Source organism: Onychomys torridus, chromosome 13 (assembly GCF_903995425.1).
Source record: "Onychomys torridus chromosome 13, mOncTor1.1, whole genome shotgun sequence".
Classification (NCBI taxonomy): domain Eukaryota; kingdom Metazoa; phylum Chordata; class Mammalia; order Rodentia; family Cricetidae; genus Onychomys; species Onychomys torridus.
Window position 1 is genome coordinate 49,653,413 of NC_050455.1, and position 12,502 is coordinate 49,665,914.

Consider the following 12,502-nt stretch of genomic DNA (forward strand, 5'->3'; position numbering starts at 1 on the left):
GGAGAGTGTGGTGATACACTGTAATCTAGGAAATAAAGCTTGCCTGAAGGTCAGAGGACAGAGCCAGCCACAGAGTTAGCCACAGAGGTCAGGCGGTGGTGGTGCACACCTTTAATCCTAGCACTCAGGAGGCAGAGGCAGAGATCCATCTGGACTTCTCTGAGTTCAAGGCCAGACTGGGCTACACAAGATTAATCTAGTCTAAAAGAGAAACAGAGCCAGGCAGTGGTGACACATACCTTTAATCCCAACACTAGGAAGGTTGAGACAGGAACTCATGCTCTTTCAGGCTGAGAAGTTGGTAGGTAAGAGGTGGTGGCTATGGTGTGCTCTGCTTCTCTGATCTTTCAGGTTTCACCCTGATGTCTGGCTCCAGGTTTTTATTAAAACCATTTAGGATTCATGCAACTTGGAGTTTGGTGGCTTTTTTTGTTTGGGATGGTGGAAGAGAAGCACTCTTTCTGGGACACTGGCTAAGGAGGAAGGTCAGCTGGTTGCTTCTCAGCCTCTCTGAGCTAGCAGGTTTTCACCCCAGCATCTGACTCCCAAGTCTTTATTGGTCAAATCATAAGACTGGGATTTAATTTAAAAACAACTCAGGAGCTGGGCAGTGGTGACGCACACCTTTAATCCCAGCACTCAGGAGGCAGAGGCAGGCGGATCTCCGTGAGTTTGAGGCCAGCCTGGTCTACAGAGTGAGATCCAGGACAGGCACCAAAACTACATAGAGAAACCCTGCCTTGAAAAAACAAAAACCAAACCAAACCAAACGAACAAAAAAACCAAACAACTCAGGATCACATGTACCCCAGGCTACCCTCAGACTATGTAGTCAAGGGTGACTTGAACTTCTGAGCTTCCTACCTCTCAAGTGCTGAGTTTTCAGGCATGCCTACAACGCTGCACCCAGTTTTATGGGCTTCGTAAGTGCCAGGCAAACATTCCACCTATTGGACTAGCCTCTAACCCTCAGATAACTTTAGGAATAAAGACTGTCGAAGCACTCCTGCTGGCAGGTGCACAGTTCATCCGCCCTGAGAGTGAGGAGGCTGAAGAAAAACATCTTCAGGTTCCACCGCAGCCAAGGTGAGAACAAGATGAGAAGTGTCCTGGGATAGTACTATAGCACCAAGTGTTTCCTGGGGAGCATGCCTTCCCAGCACCCCAGCAGAGAGCCCCAAAAACCCAAGAGTTAGAGAAAGGTCACACCCTACATTCCAAGTAGCTGGGGATCCCTGACACCTTACCTAGACTGCAAACACACACACACACCACTCTGCATCCTGGACTAGAGAGAGGGGAGAGATCTGGTTCTAGTCCACTTCAGCCCCATTGCAGGCAATACCCTGAGCAATCTATTTCCTTCTCTGAACTGACACAAGGTGGGGGGGGGGGAGGGGATAGGACATGACACTACAAATCAATGGATCTGAGACTTTTTTTAAACACTCCTGAGAGACACTGCTGACCTCATGATATGCACAGATCTGTAAGAGGCTGCTAGTCTTCCAAGTCCACAAGCTAGTTCTCTGGAATCCAAGGTAAGGCCTAGGGGTCTGCGTGACTTCTCTTTTCTTTTCTTTTTTTGGAGCTGAGGATCGAACCCAGGGCCTTGTGCTTGCTAGGCAAGCGCTCTACCACTGAGCTAAAGCCCCAACCTGCGTGACTTCCCTGGGCCCCTCCAGAACTATCAGTATGCCAACAGATTTGACATTTAGTCTACTTTCCATAAGGCTAACACAATGTGGGGGTAACAGAATCACTCAGGCAACCGGTATGCAGTGTAGGCAGAATCCAAGGCTCAGCTCAGGATGAGGACAATCTTGGACCAGCAGGGGTTGCTCTTTCCCTTGATAAGGTTTCCTGCAGTGGCCTGGTACAGAAATAACACTGAGAATTCTTACTACAAATGGCCTTGTCAGGGATCTGAGTCAGCCAGTGAGTCGTAGGTGGGCCTGTACGCTAGGCACTGCTTTAAATGTTCCCCAGGTACTACCCACTGTAATCCTCCTGACAGCCTTTGACCCAGGCCCTGTTATCTACTCCCATGGATCAGAAAGCTGAGTCATGGAGAGGCTAAGAGAGGGTGTGTGCCTAAGGACCACAAGCTCTCATTGGCAGGGCTGAAATTCAAATCTAAGTGGCCTCCTCCAGTCTGGAAGGATGCAGGACCCCACGAGAGGGAGCCATAATGTGAGACAGAGCACAATCTGTGCTGGAACACAGCAGACCTTGGCAAATGTCTCCCCAGTGCTCTGGGCTCTCAAAAGCAACAGAAGAGAAGGCACAGGGCCCTAGCACTCAAGTCAGTACACATGGGTCTAACTTGATTGGCATACCAACTTACCATGAGACTCCTCCTCTAGGTCTTCTGGTTGTTCCCCAGAGCAGATGCTCATGGAGGGCCTTTCCAGGATCTAAGAGCCCTCCCAGCTCTGACAGGCTTTAACTTCCGCTCCAGCGGAGTCTCAGCAACCCCAGAAGTTGCAGCTCCAAGGGAAGGAAGAAACCCCCTGCACCCGCACAAAGCTGACCATGTACCTGGGCTTTGACGTCCTCAGCCAGAGTCCAGGGCAAGTGTCCTCGGTAACTTAGGAGGTCCAGACCCTTGACAGGCCAGTCAGAGGCAGTATCTACGCCCCACATTTCCACACACCCTCTACACACCCTCATACAGAAAGCTTTTAACTTGTACTCAGTGTGAAAACTGGCTCAATCTCTTTGAAGCATAGTCTATAAGGATCTATTGGAACTGAAAAACCATGTATCCACGGACCCAGAATGTGCATCTCTGGAATTTATCTACCTACATGCGGCAACCAATGGCTGTGACACTGTGTTTCACAGTGGAGCGGTCGACGACGGATGTCCATCAGCAGGGGAACGGTTAAATGGTGGCACATCCTTGCCTGGAATACTACACAGCCAACAAGGGGGAGGCAAAACTCCACAAGCTTATCTGAAGGGTTTCCAGGACACACTGCTCTGAGTGAGGAAGCAAGGTACAGAACAGTCTATCATCACACAGGCTCTGTTGGGTTTTGTAGTTTGAAAAAAAAAAAAAAAAAAAAAGGTGAAGAGGAAAGTCATGTAACAGACCAGTAACCATGGTTACCTCTGGGGAAGGAACAGGCAATTGTGGGAGTGCTTGGAAGGTTTTGCTTTTAACTGTCCACGTTTCTGTTTCCTGCTTGGGCTTTTATCCTATGTGTGTTATCTTCGTGAAAAACGTTTGTGTGCAATTTTAAGGTTTAAAACAGAAATAGAACCAAGTCTAATGCCACTGTCCAGGCAGGAAGGGTAAAGGCCCAGCAAGGCCTCACACCCCAGGCTCTCTGCAGAAACCATGTCCATCCTGGTGCTCAGGGACCCTGACTGCACTGGATCTGACCGCTCAGCCCTCACCATTCCACACTCTGATAGCAGCCCCAGGCCACAGTCCTCACCAGTGAAAGCTCATCATCCACTTCAGACACTGGGGACAGAAGCCTCTCCAGGGCGGGGCTGGGGGGCTCCGATAAAGGGGCAGGTGAAGCTGGGACACAGGATGGTGGGTCTCCTTCATCCAGTCCCGGGAAGGCAGCCAGCCCCACATCATCTTCGGGGATGTCATCCAGGGTCTTGGTGAGCTCAGCCAAGAGAGCTTCATTTTCACTGTCAATCTGCATGGAAGTGAGAAAATAGGGAGGGGAGAGGGTAAGACACTGTGGGAGACCCAGCAGTCTGCAGGAAGGAAACCTATCGCCTACCCCGAGGAACCACCACTACCTTCTCGCCATCTCCATGCCTGCCCCTTAACCCGACAAATCTGTTCCATATTCCTGGAATAGCACATGGTCAATAAACAGGTGTTAGCTTCAAGAACCATAGAATTTGATAAGCAGGCTATGGGAAGGGCCTCACCTGGAGTCCCAGTCCTGACTCTGCTGCTCATTGAGCTGTGACCTGGGCAGAAGGCAGCCTTCTTGGAAACACCCGCCTCTACTATCAGAGTCTCAAGCTCCTCTCCATCATTGGTAGCAGGGTCCCAGCCCCTTGAACCTTGAGGCCCAGACAGGGTAGAGACTGGATACCCCAGAGCTCAACTGTGGCAGGCATAACTAGAACAGTAGAAACCAGCTTGGACTCTTGATGGGATCCTAGGGCTTGTGCGCACTCAGGGAGAGGCAGTGGATGCTGGTCTTTGGAGCTGCTGACTCACAGAGACCACATTCCCTCCAGTTATTCCTCACCTGCCAGATGGATACCAGACAGGACTTACTCCAAGGAGTTCCCGTTGAGGATGGGGTGGGGGTGGGGACGTTGCAGGTGAGGTGCTTAGAAAGCAGTGCCCGACACAGAGCAAGCACTGATTCCTTGCTACGCTAGACTCGTTAACTATACCGCTATCATTTCATCAATAAGGACGGAAGCCAGCCCCCACCTCACTTCCTGTCCCCCCCCCCCCCCGCCCACCACATGCGGTTCTGCATCCGGCTTTGTGTTGGACTTAAGTCATCGGCACACCAAGACCACCATGCCCCTGCCCTCCTAGAGCTTGGCTTTTGATGAATGGAGCTAGATAAGAGAACAAGAGAATACATTTTAGAGCTGGAGAGAGGCTGGAGGAAGCCAGAGGTGGCTGGGATAGCAAAGAACAAAACAAAACAAAACAAAAACAAACAAACAAAAGCCCCCAAACAAAAACAAACAAAACCCAAGAAGATTTGCAGGCTGCCTCGAGTGGCCAGGAGCCTTCTCTGAGCAGCTGACACTTAAAACTTTAGTAGGTGAGCAAAAGGCTGAGAAAACAAGGCTCAGGCTAGGGGGAGACCCAGGGTGAAGGCCCAGGCATGAGGGGGACTGGAAAACGCTGTCAATAGCACCTAGGCGCTCACACAACACCCCATGTGAGGGGGCCATGCTTCTAATCTCCATTGTGTAGAGAAAAGCAGCCACCCGGCAAGCATCAGGCAATGTCAGAGCTTGAGCCACGCGCCTGTGCACAAACGGATGGGAATCCCATCTTCCCTGCTGTCTGCAACCCCCGAGGTGCCTAGCCCCAGGTCCTAAGCTTGAGGTTGGGGACACAGACCACACTGCTTCTAGATTAGGCCAAGTGTCCCAGTCAGAAGGCCCGATTCCCTGGGTCTGTGCTGGCAGAAGTACACACTGTCACGTGCTCCCTTCTGAGGCAAGCTTTCCCATCCCGGGTCCAGCTGTTCATCCTTTCTTCAGGAAGTTCATCTGAAATACACATCTCGTGATGGCCTTTTGGCTGCACTAAATCTGTTCCAGGCTGTAACCTTACAGTCAGAGCTGCAGCTGAGTAACTCAAACGGGGACTCAGGGAGAGGAGAATAAACGCATTCGTAATTTTTAGAACAGAGCTAAGAATAAAAAAAAAAAAAGTCAAAAGAAGTTCTTAGTGGGTCTGAGCCAGGGCTTTGTGGACTCTGGATCTAGAAAGCTATGAAGACTCAGTAGCTGCCCCCACCTGCAAGACTCCCCGAATCCTCAGGCAAGACTCTCTATGCTCTATTCCCAGAATACTTTGCTAGCGTGATGGGGAATTAAGAACCTGGAACTTGGACCCAGTGATATTTGGGGGATGACCTCACGGGGCTCTGCTACCAGGATGGCCCTGAACACGATGCATCCCCCCTCCACCGAACCTGCACAAGTGGGGAACGTAACCCCAACACCTCTCCTAACTGCAAGCCTGGGGTGTGGGAAGCAGCAAAATTGCTGGATGAAGGAAACAGACGGGGAGCAATGGGGACACTGCCTGACTTCAGTTTCCCAGCTTCTAGAGAAGCCACTCATAATGATGTCACATCACCAGTGCTGGGTGGAATGAGAATTCCCAGGGTGCCATAAATTATCAGACATAACAGAACTGGAAGCGCTTTCGGGATCACCCAGTGGCCAGGGGTGTCAAACAAGTGATGTGTGTGTTCCAGCTCATCTGTGCCATGGATGACGTCATGCCAGAGTCCCGGTGACATAGGAGGGCTCTAGGCAACAACCTCAACCAGTCACAGCTGGTGCTCCTTGGGAAGCCTACCCATCATTCTTTCCGCAGGTGGGCTGAAACCCCAGAACAAAGACCTGCCAGAGCTACATAGCAAACCAAGGATGAGAGAACCCTAACTTATAGAGTATAGGCACGGGGTGGAGATGAACACGAAATGGCAGAGACCATGATGAGGCTGGATGTAAGCCACAGTGACTAACAAAAGACCTGTTTCTCGGCCCCTCTTCCTGAGCTGCCTAGCTCTGGAATGGCTGGGTGGGGCTCGGAGAAGCCCCTTACCCACACTGCCCTGGCTCCTTCCAGGCCTCCTGGCTGCCCTGTAGGCACCTTTAGATATCACTGGAGCTGGCCACCTCATCCTGCCTGGGCCCATTAGCTTGCTCCCCCTGCTCGGCTTAGAAACAGAGCGAAAATTAATGGAGAGTTAATCAGCTGAGAAGGGATATTAATAGACTTGCCCCACCCCCAACCTTCCCCGCTCATCTCAGGCGGGAGGAAAAGGAGTCTTGGAGAAGCCTTAGTGAAATACTCCATTTGGGGACTGGAGTGGTATGAAGGAATGGTACAGAGCCAGAAGAATACACAGAGAAAGTCACTCACAGCCCAACATGCCCTTCTTCTAAGAAGGTCCATGAATTCCCAGCATCCTCCATCCATAACACACCAAGAAACTGCGACACATTCCATGTTCCTTCTTCATTCCTCACACGGGGAAGCTGAGATCCCGGGAAAGGGAGCTTGCCAAGGCCAAATTGCATGAAGTAGCCAAACATCTGCCTACTCTTCTAGAACATTCACTAAGTGCCTGTCATACCCTGGCCCCAAGACTTTGAGACACACAGAAAATGGAAAGCAATGCCCATGTCCCCAAATCTTGTCAGCCCTTAGAACTAGAGCTTGCCCCCTTTCTCTTAGTTTGTCCCTGTAGCAATGGTGCCATTAGATTGTCAGAACAGGACACTGACACTGTATCATGCTCCCTCCGATACCCCTTCCCTCCCCTCTCCCCTCCCCGCAGTGGGAGGAAACTGTCTAAGTTAATGGCAGAAAGAGGATCAGAACAGTGGACCCTGGGTCTCAGCTTTGGAAGAGGTCAAAACACCTACTAACTGAACCCTTACCATGGGCAAAGGCTTCAGAAATGAGTAAACCATTCAGGGAGAGCATAGACAGAAGATGAGTGTCCATGGGCAGAAGTGACCAAATGCCTCAGGAAGCGTGACCCATGGCTCTGTTTATGTGATGGCTATTTGTTAGGGCTGGACACAAGGCTAGACACAGGCAGGGTGAAGTCCTGGGGTACAATACGCAAACTGAGGACCCAGCCCTGGAGTTGATGAAGGGGTAGAGGGATGCCAGACAGATCATGATGGCCACAGACTGCAGTCACACCATCACGCAGACAGCAGGCTCAGCTGTGTACAATGGCCTGGTCTGGGGGAGTGGCCATGAGCAGGAGAGGTACCGGTGTAAGGGCTCAGACCACCATGAAGGCTGACGGCTCACTGGGCTGGGAGCCTCAGCAGGCTCCTTCAGCTCGGAGCCCATTTCACCCAGGATGACTTCTTGGGAGGCCTGCTGAGGCTCTGGCTAGGAAGAGTAGGTTAGGGCCTGTGCAGTCTCCCAGGGAAGGTCTCCAGCAGCACTCTGCCCCGACTTGTACATTAGTTCTCTGCAGTCTGAAAGCAGTTTTGAAAAACTGTCCCGGAAGAGAGAGGGAGCGATGCTGTTTTGGCACCGTGTCTAAGTTTTGCTTTTTGTTTGTTTGTTTGTTTTTTGAGACAAGGTTTCTCTGTGTAGCTTTGCGCCTTTCCTGGAACTCGCTCTGTAGACCAGGCAGGCCTCAAACTCACAGAGATCCGCCTGTCTCTGCCTCCTGAATGCTGGGATTAAAGGCGTGCGCCACCACTGCCCACCTTGGTTTTGCTTTTTTAAACATATTTAATGGAGAGGGCTAGCAAGACAGATGGTAGAGCATTTGCCTGGTGAGCAAGAGGACCGAGTTCAAGGCTCAGAACCCATGTTAAAAACAAACAAACAACAACAAGAGTGGCAGCATACACTTGTCATTCCAGGGTCAGGGAAGTGGAGACAGGTGAATTCTAGACCAGTGACAGAATCTGTCTCAAAAAGCAAGATGTGTCGAGCGTAATAATGTGTGTCTTTAAAATGATAACACTCAGAAGGCAGAGGCAGATAAATCTATACCAGGAATACATACATGGTGAGACCCTGTCTCAAAAACAAACACAGACAAAAGGCAAGGTATATGGTACCTGAGAAATGACACAGAGGTTGTCCTCTGGCCTCCACATGCATACACACACATACACACATACACACATACACACACACACACACACACACACACACACACACACACAGACACACAGAGAGACACAGAGAGACACAGAGACAGAGACAGAGACAGAGAGAACCCAGATGGATCCAGACAGGGCCAGAGCCCAGCTCTCACAGGACTGGCAAAGGGGTTCCACATAGTAGCGCATGTTGTGGGTTCCTAAGATGGAACCTTTGCCCTGATCCTTCTGAGCTGTGTGCCAGTCACTAGAGCCAGTCACTTCAGCTCTCTGAGCTTTATTTTCCTCGCCTATAAAATGAGTGACTAATAATATGTAACTTTGAGGTTAGAATAGTCTCAAGGAAAATCCATACTATGCACAAGACTCTGCGGTGAGGCCCCGACTACATGCACTTCCTCCCCAGCACTGCAAGCTCCCAGTGGCTGCTCTGGGATCACTGTTCCTGCCCTTCCATTCCCCTGGCTAACTACTAGAGGCCTTTTCCTGACACCAGCCTCCAGCCATTCTCTGTCCTATACCCTGGTAATCCCTGCTGCTGGCTTACGCGTTTACTAATCTAGGGACGTCTCCCCCTCCAGACTTTGCATCTACTGATGACCTCAGCTCCTGACACACAGGGAGCTTGACAGGCTGCTCTGGAAGGACAGACAAGCTCCATCTCTAGGACTATCTGAGATGCACGATGACATATAAGCCCCATGTGGGCACAGTACAATGCTGCCTAGCCACCACAGAGGCACACTGAGCCTAGGCACCTGCCTCTATGGGAAAGATGACTTGGGGGAAAGATCAGTAAATCTGCAGGCTCCATCACCCAGCTTCATGGCGAGTCTTATTTCATCTGTGGCCGTTCATGCGGGGCACCCCCTTGCCCCAGCACATACAAGCAAGTGTCTGTAGAACTTGCTTTATCCTGAAGAACCACCCAGACATCTCATGCTATTAGTCTATTTGAAGAGGCCTTCTTAAAGGGACTGCTAGTCATCATGTGCAATGCGAATCTTAAAAGGTCTTATAATAAAGAACCCAGAGCCAGGTATGGGGGTGAAAGCTGAAAGATCAGAGAAGCAGAACAGCCAACCACTAGTTCTTATCTCTACGAAATCCTCAGCCTCAAGAGAGCGACTTCCTGTTTCCTCACGCCTTATGTATCTTTCTGTGTCCTGCCATATCACTTCCTGGGATTAAAGGTATGCGTCACCACTGCCTGGTTCTGTTTCTCTCATGCAGCCCAGTGTGGCCTTGAACTCACAGAGATCCAGACGGATCTCTGCCTCCCCAGTGACAGGATTAAAGGTGTGTGCCACCACTGCCTGGTCTCTATGTCTAATTTAGTGGCTAACTCTGTCTTCTGGTCCCCAGGTAAGCTTTATTGGGGCACACAATATATCACCACAATCATGTGCCTGGGCTGGATGCCCAAGCCACTGACTAAAAGTACTTTGCAGAATGGCTGGTTTTGTTGAACCTCTGGGTGCTCTTCCTGGTAAGAGTCAATGAGAGAACAGAGTGAGGCAATACACACAGGCAGAAACAGTACTGCAGAGATACTCAGTACCACAAGCCCCATCTCAGAGTCCTGATTGCAAAGTCCTGGCTCAGGAACAGGTTGGATTTATATTGCTGATGTCATTGTTAAGATTTGTTTATCCATTTACTTTTTTTTTTTTTTTTTTTTTTTTGAGACAGGGTTTCTCTGTGTAGCCTTGGCTGTCCTTGAACTTGCTCTGTAGACCAGGATGGCCTCAAATTCACAAAGATCCACCTGCCTCTGCCTCCTGAGTGCTGGAAGATTTGTTGTTTTTTTCATTTATTATGTGTATATGTCTGTGCACCTATGTGCGGTGCCTGCAGAAGCCAGAGAGGGTGTCGCTTCCCCTGGAGCTAGAGTTACAAGTGGTTGTTAAGTGCTGAGAACCGAACTTGAGTCCTCTGGAGGGGCAGCAAGTAGTCTTGACTGCCGGCCCATCCCCGCCCCCTTCCTGGTTTTTGTTTTTTCAAGTTAAGAATTCGCTCACGGAAAGAAGCCCATGGCCATTCTCCCGTCTCAGTTTCCCCAGTGCTTGGATTTACAAGCATGAATTGGGATGCCCGGCTCAGAGTCTGAGTCTAGTTCAGTTACTGAGGAAGTGACTTGCCCAACTTCTCAAAGCCTCGGTTTCCCCATTTATAAAGTCAAGAAGTAACAGCATCTACCTTGTAGAAAAGGAACTGAGGATTTAATGAGATGATGTGGGTACAAAGGACCCACTCAGAACCTCTTGACCCCCAAAGGTGCTTGCTTCTGCCTACGAAGCACAGAGGGGGCAGCTCATTCCAGACCCTACTTTCTGGAGGTGGCAAAACAGGCCAAGCAAGGGTGCTAGAGCTATCCTAAGCCAGGTGTAGATCCAGAGAGGGAAAGGGGACCCCAAGATCTTGCGTGAGTGGGTGCACGTTGGCTTGAACAAGCACAGAAAGTGGGGAACAGAGCATAGGACTGGTGAGAGTCGGGGCCCACCTGGAAGAGCTCGGCGTCATCAGGGCTGTACTGGCTGGGCTCTGTCTCTGAAGTCTCGGGGCACCACTGCAGCTCCCCAAAGCACGCGGCTGAGTCAAAGTCACTGGTGTCCAGCTGGGAGAGGTCGAGCTCTGGAAAGTCAGCACACAGCTGTTCCTCCCCGGATTCCCCACCCTGAGGAGACAGGAAGGAAAAGAGGTGATCAGAGCTGAGTGTAGTCACACCCAGCCAGGAACCTGCTTGTTCATAAAGCTGTGGATCGGGACTCTCTACCAAGACCCAAGTTTGCCAAATAACCAAGAAATGTAAAGATCTGCCCCAATCCTTAACACTGTTGAGCCTACTGGAAGATAAGGTGGGCCCTGCAGCACAAGGCCCCTTGGTCTCTCCTTTCTCTTTGTACTCCTACACATCCCTCAAAACCCTGCCCACACAGTAGGTCTTTCTTCTTACCAGGACTGCTTCATTGAACACTTTATTAGCACCTCTAAACAGTTACCATTTTATAAAAGTCCCCCTCACCTGGAAGGCGATGCCTCATTGCTAATGTCCTTTATTTTATTAGTCACACAACAGAACAAGGAGATAATAACGTCTGACACTGAGTGATTCCCGAGCTCTCAGGAAACACCTAAGTCCACAGGCATGTTATAACTATTTATAATGTCTGAAGTGTGGAAGACCACCCAGAGGATAGGTTGGAAATAAAACCATAACACACCTCTATTACAGAATAGCACAGTTCTATTGAAAAGAATGTGGCAGATCTATGGATGTGCCTTGAAAATGTGCCAAAGGAAAAACCTAAATTACGGAAGAGCCTCATGCAGAAGACAACCCACATGCGTAGGGAAGGAAATGGCCACCAAGTTGCAAGCTTCCCCACGTAGAATAACATCGACGAAGACTTAACCTTACAGGAAGAGGTCTACAGAGCCCCCACTCACCTGCAGCAAGGGGAGAGAGCGTGGGAGGAACTTAGAGGGGACTCTGGTAGCAGCACCATCCTGACCGGGGGCTCTCAAAGGACCAGGGCCAGCTGCATCCTCGTTTCTTTCTTTTTAAATAACTTATTTATTTTAATTTATATACATTGGTGTTTTGCCTACAGGTGTGTCTGTATGAGGGCATCAGATTCCCTGGAACAGGAGTTACAGACGGTTGTGAGGTGCCATGTGGGTGCTAGGTATTGAACCCGGGCCCTCTGGAAGAGCAGCCAGTGCTCTTAACTGCTGAGCCATCTCTCCAGTCCCATTTCTGGGGATTTTCTATCAATGCAGACCCTCGGGCCAGCCCACCTCTGCTAAGTCACAAGCTGCCAACGTTCCCCTGGTACTCAAGGTCATCCATCACCAATTATGGAACTGCCCTGAAGATTCAGAAACCCTTGAGGCAGGAGGATGGCACTGTAGTGGGACACCACAGATGTGAGGGAGGTAGCCCAGGCCTGGCTATCCAGAGTCTAAATTTCTACTCATCAGCCATAAGCTTGATAGGGAAGGCCATTCACGTGGCCCTCTGAAACCTAACTGTCTCACTATAAAATGGGCACAGCACTAGTGCCTTACAGGCTCAAAAGCAATTGAGGCAGAGTTACAGTCTGGCCCAGTAAGTACTCAATAAATGTCAGCTAAGGGTAGTGACCTCAGAAAAAGACAATGG

General features: G+C 50.2%; 1 protein-coding gene across 2 annotated transcripts in view; it reads right to left on the bottom strand.

The window, feature by feature from the left end:
• The window catches only part of Ppargc1b (PPARG coactivator 1 beta), a 109,820-nt gene that overhangs the window by 18,505 nt on the left and 78,813 nt on the right, over window positions 1-12,502 (bottom strand). For both annotated transcript variants that reach the window (XM_036204678.1, XM_036204677.1), the window contains exons 2-3: window positions 10,841-11,014; window positions 3,447-3,662 (exon numbers count right to left, since the gene is read on the bottom strand). In XM_036204678.1, coding sequence (XP_036060571.1) covers window positions 3,447-3,662; window positions 10,841-11,014 — 390 coding nt within the window. The remainder of the gene's footprint in view (window positions 1-3,446; window positions 3,663-10,840; window positions 11,015-12,502) is intronic.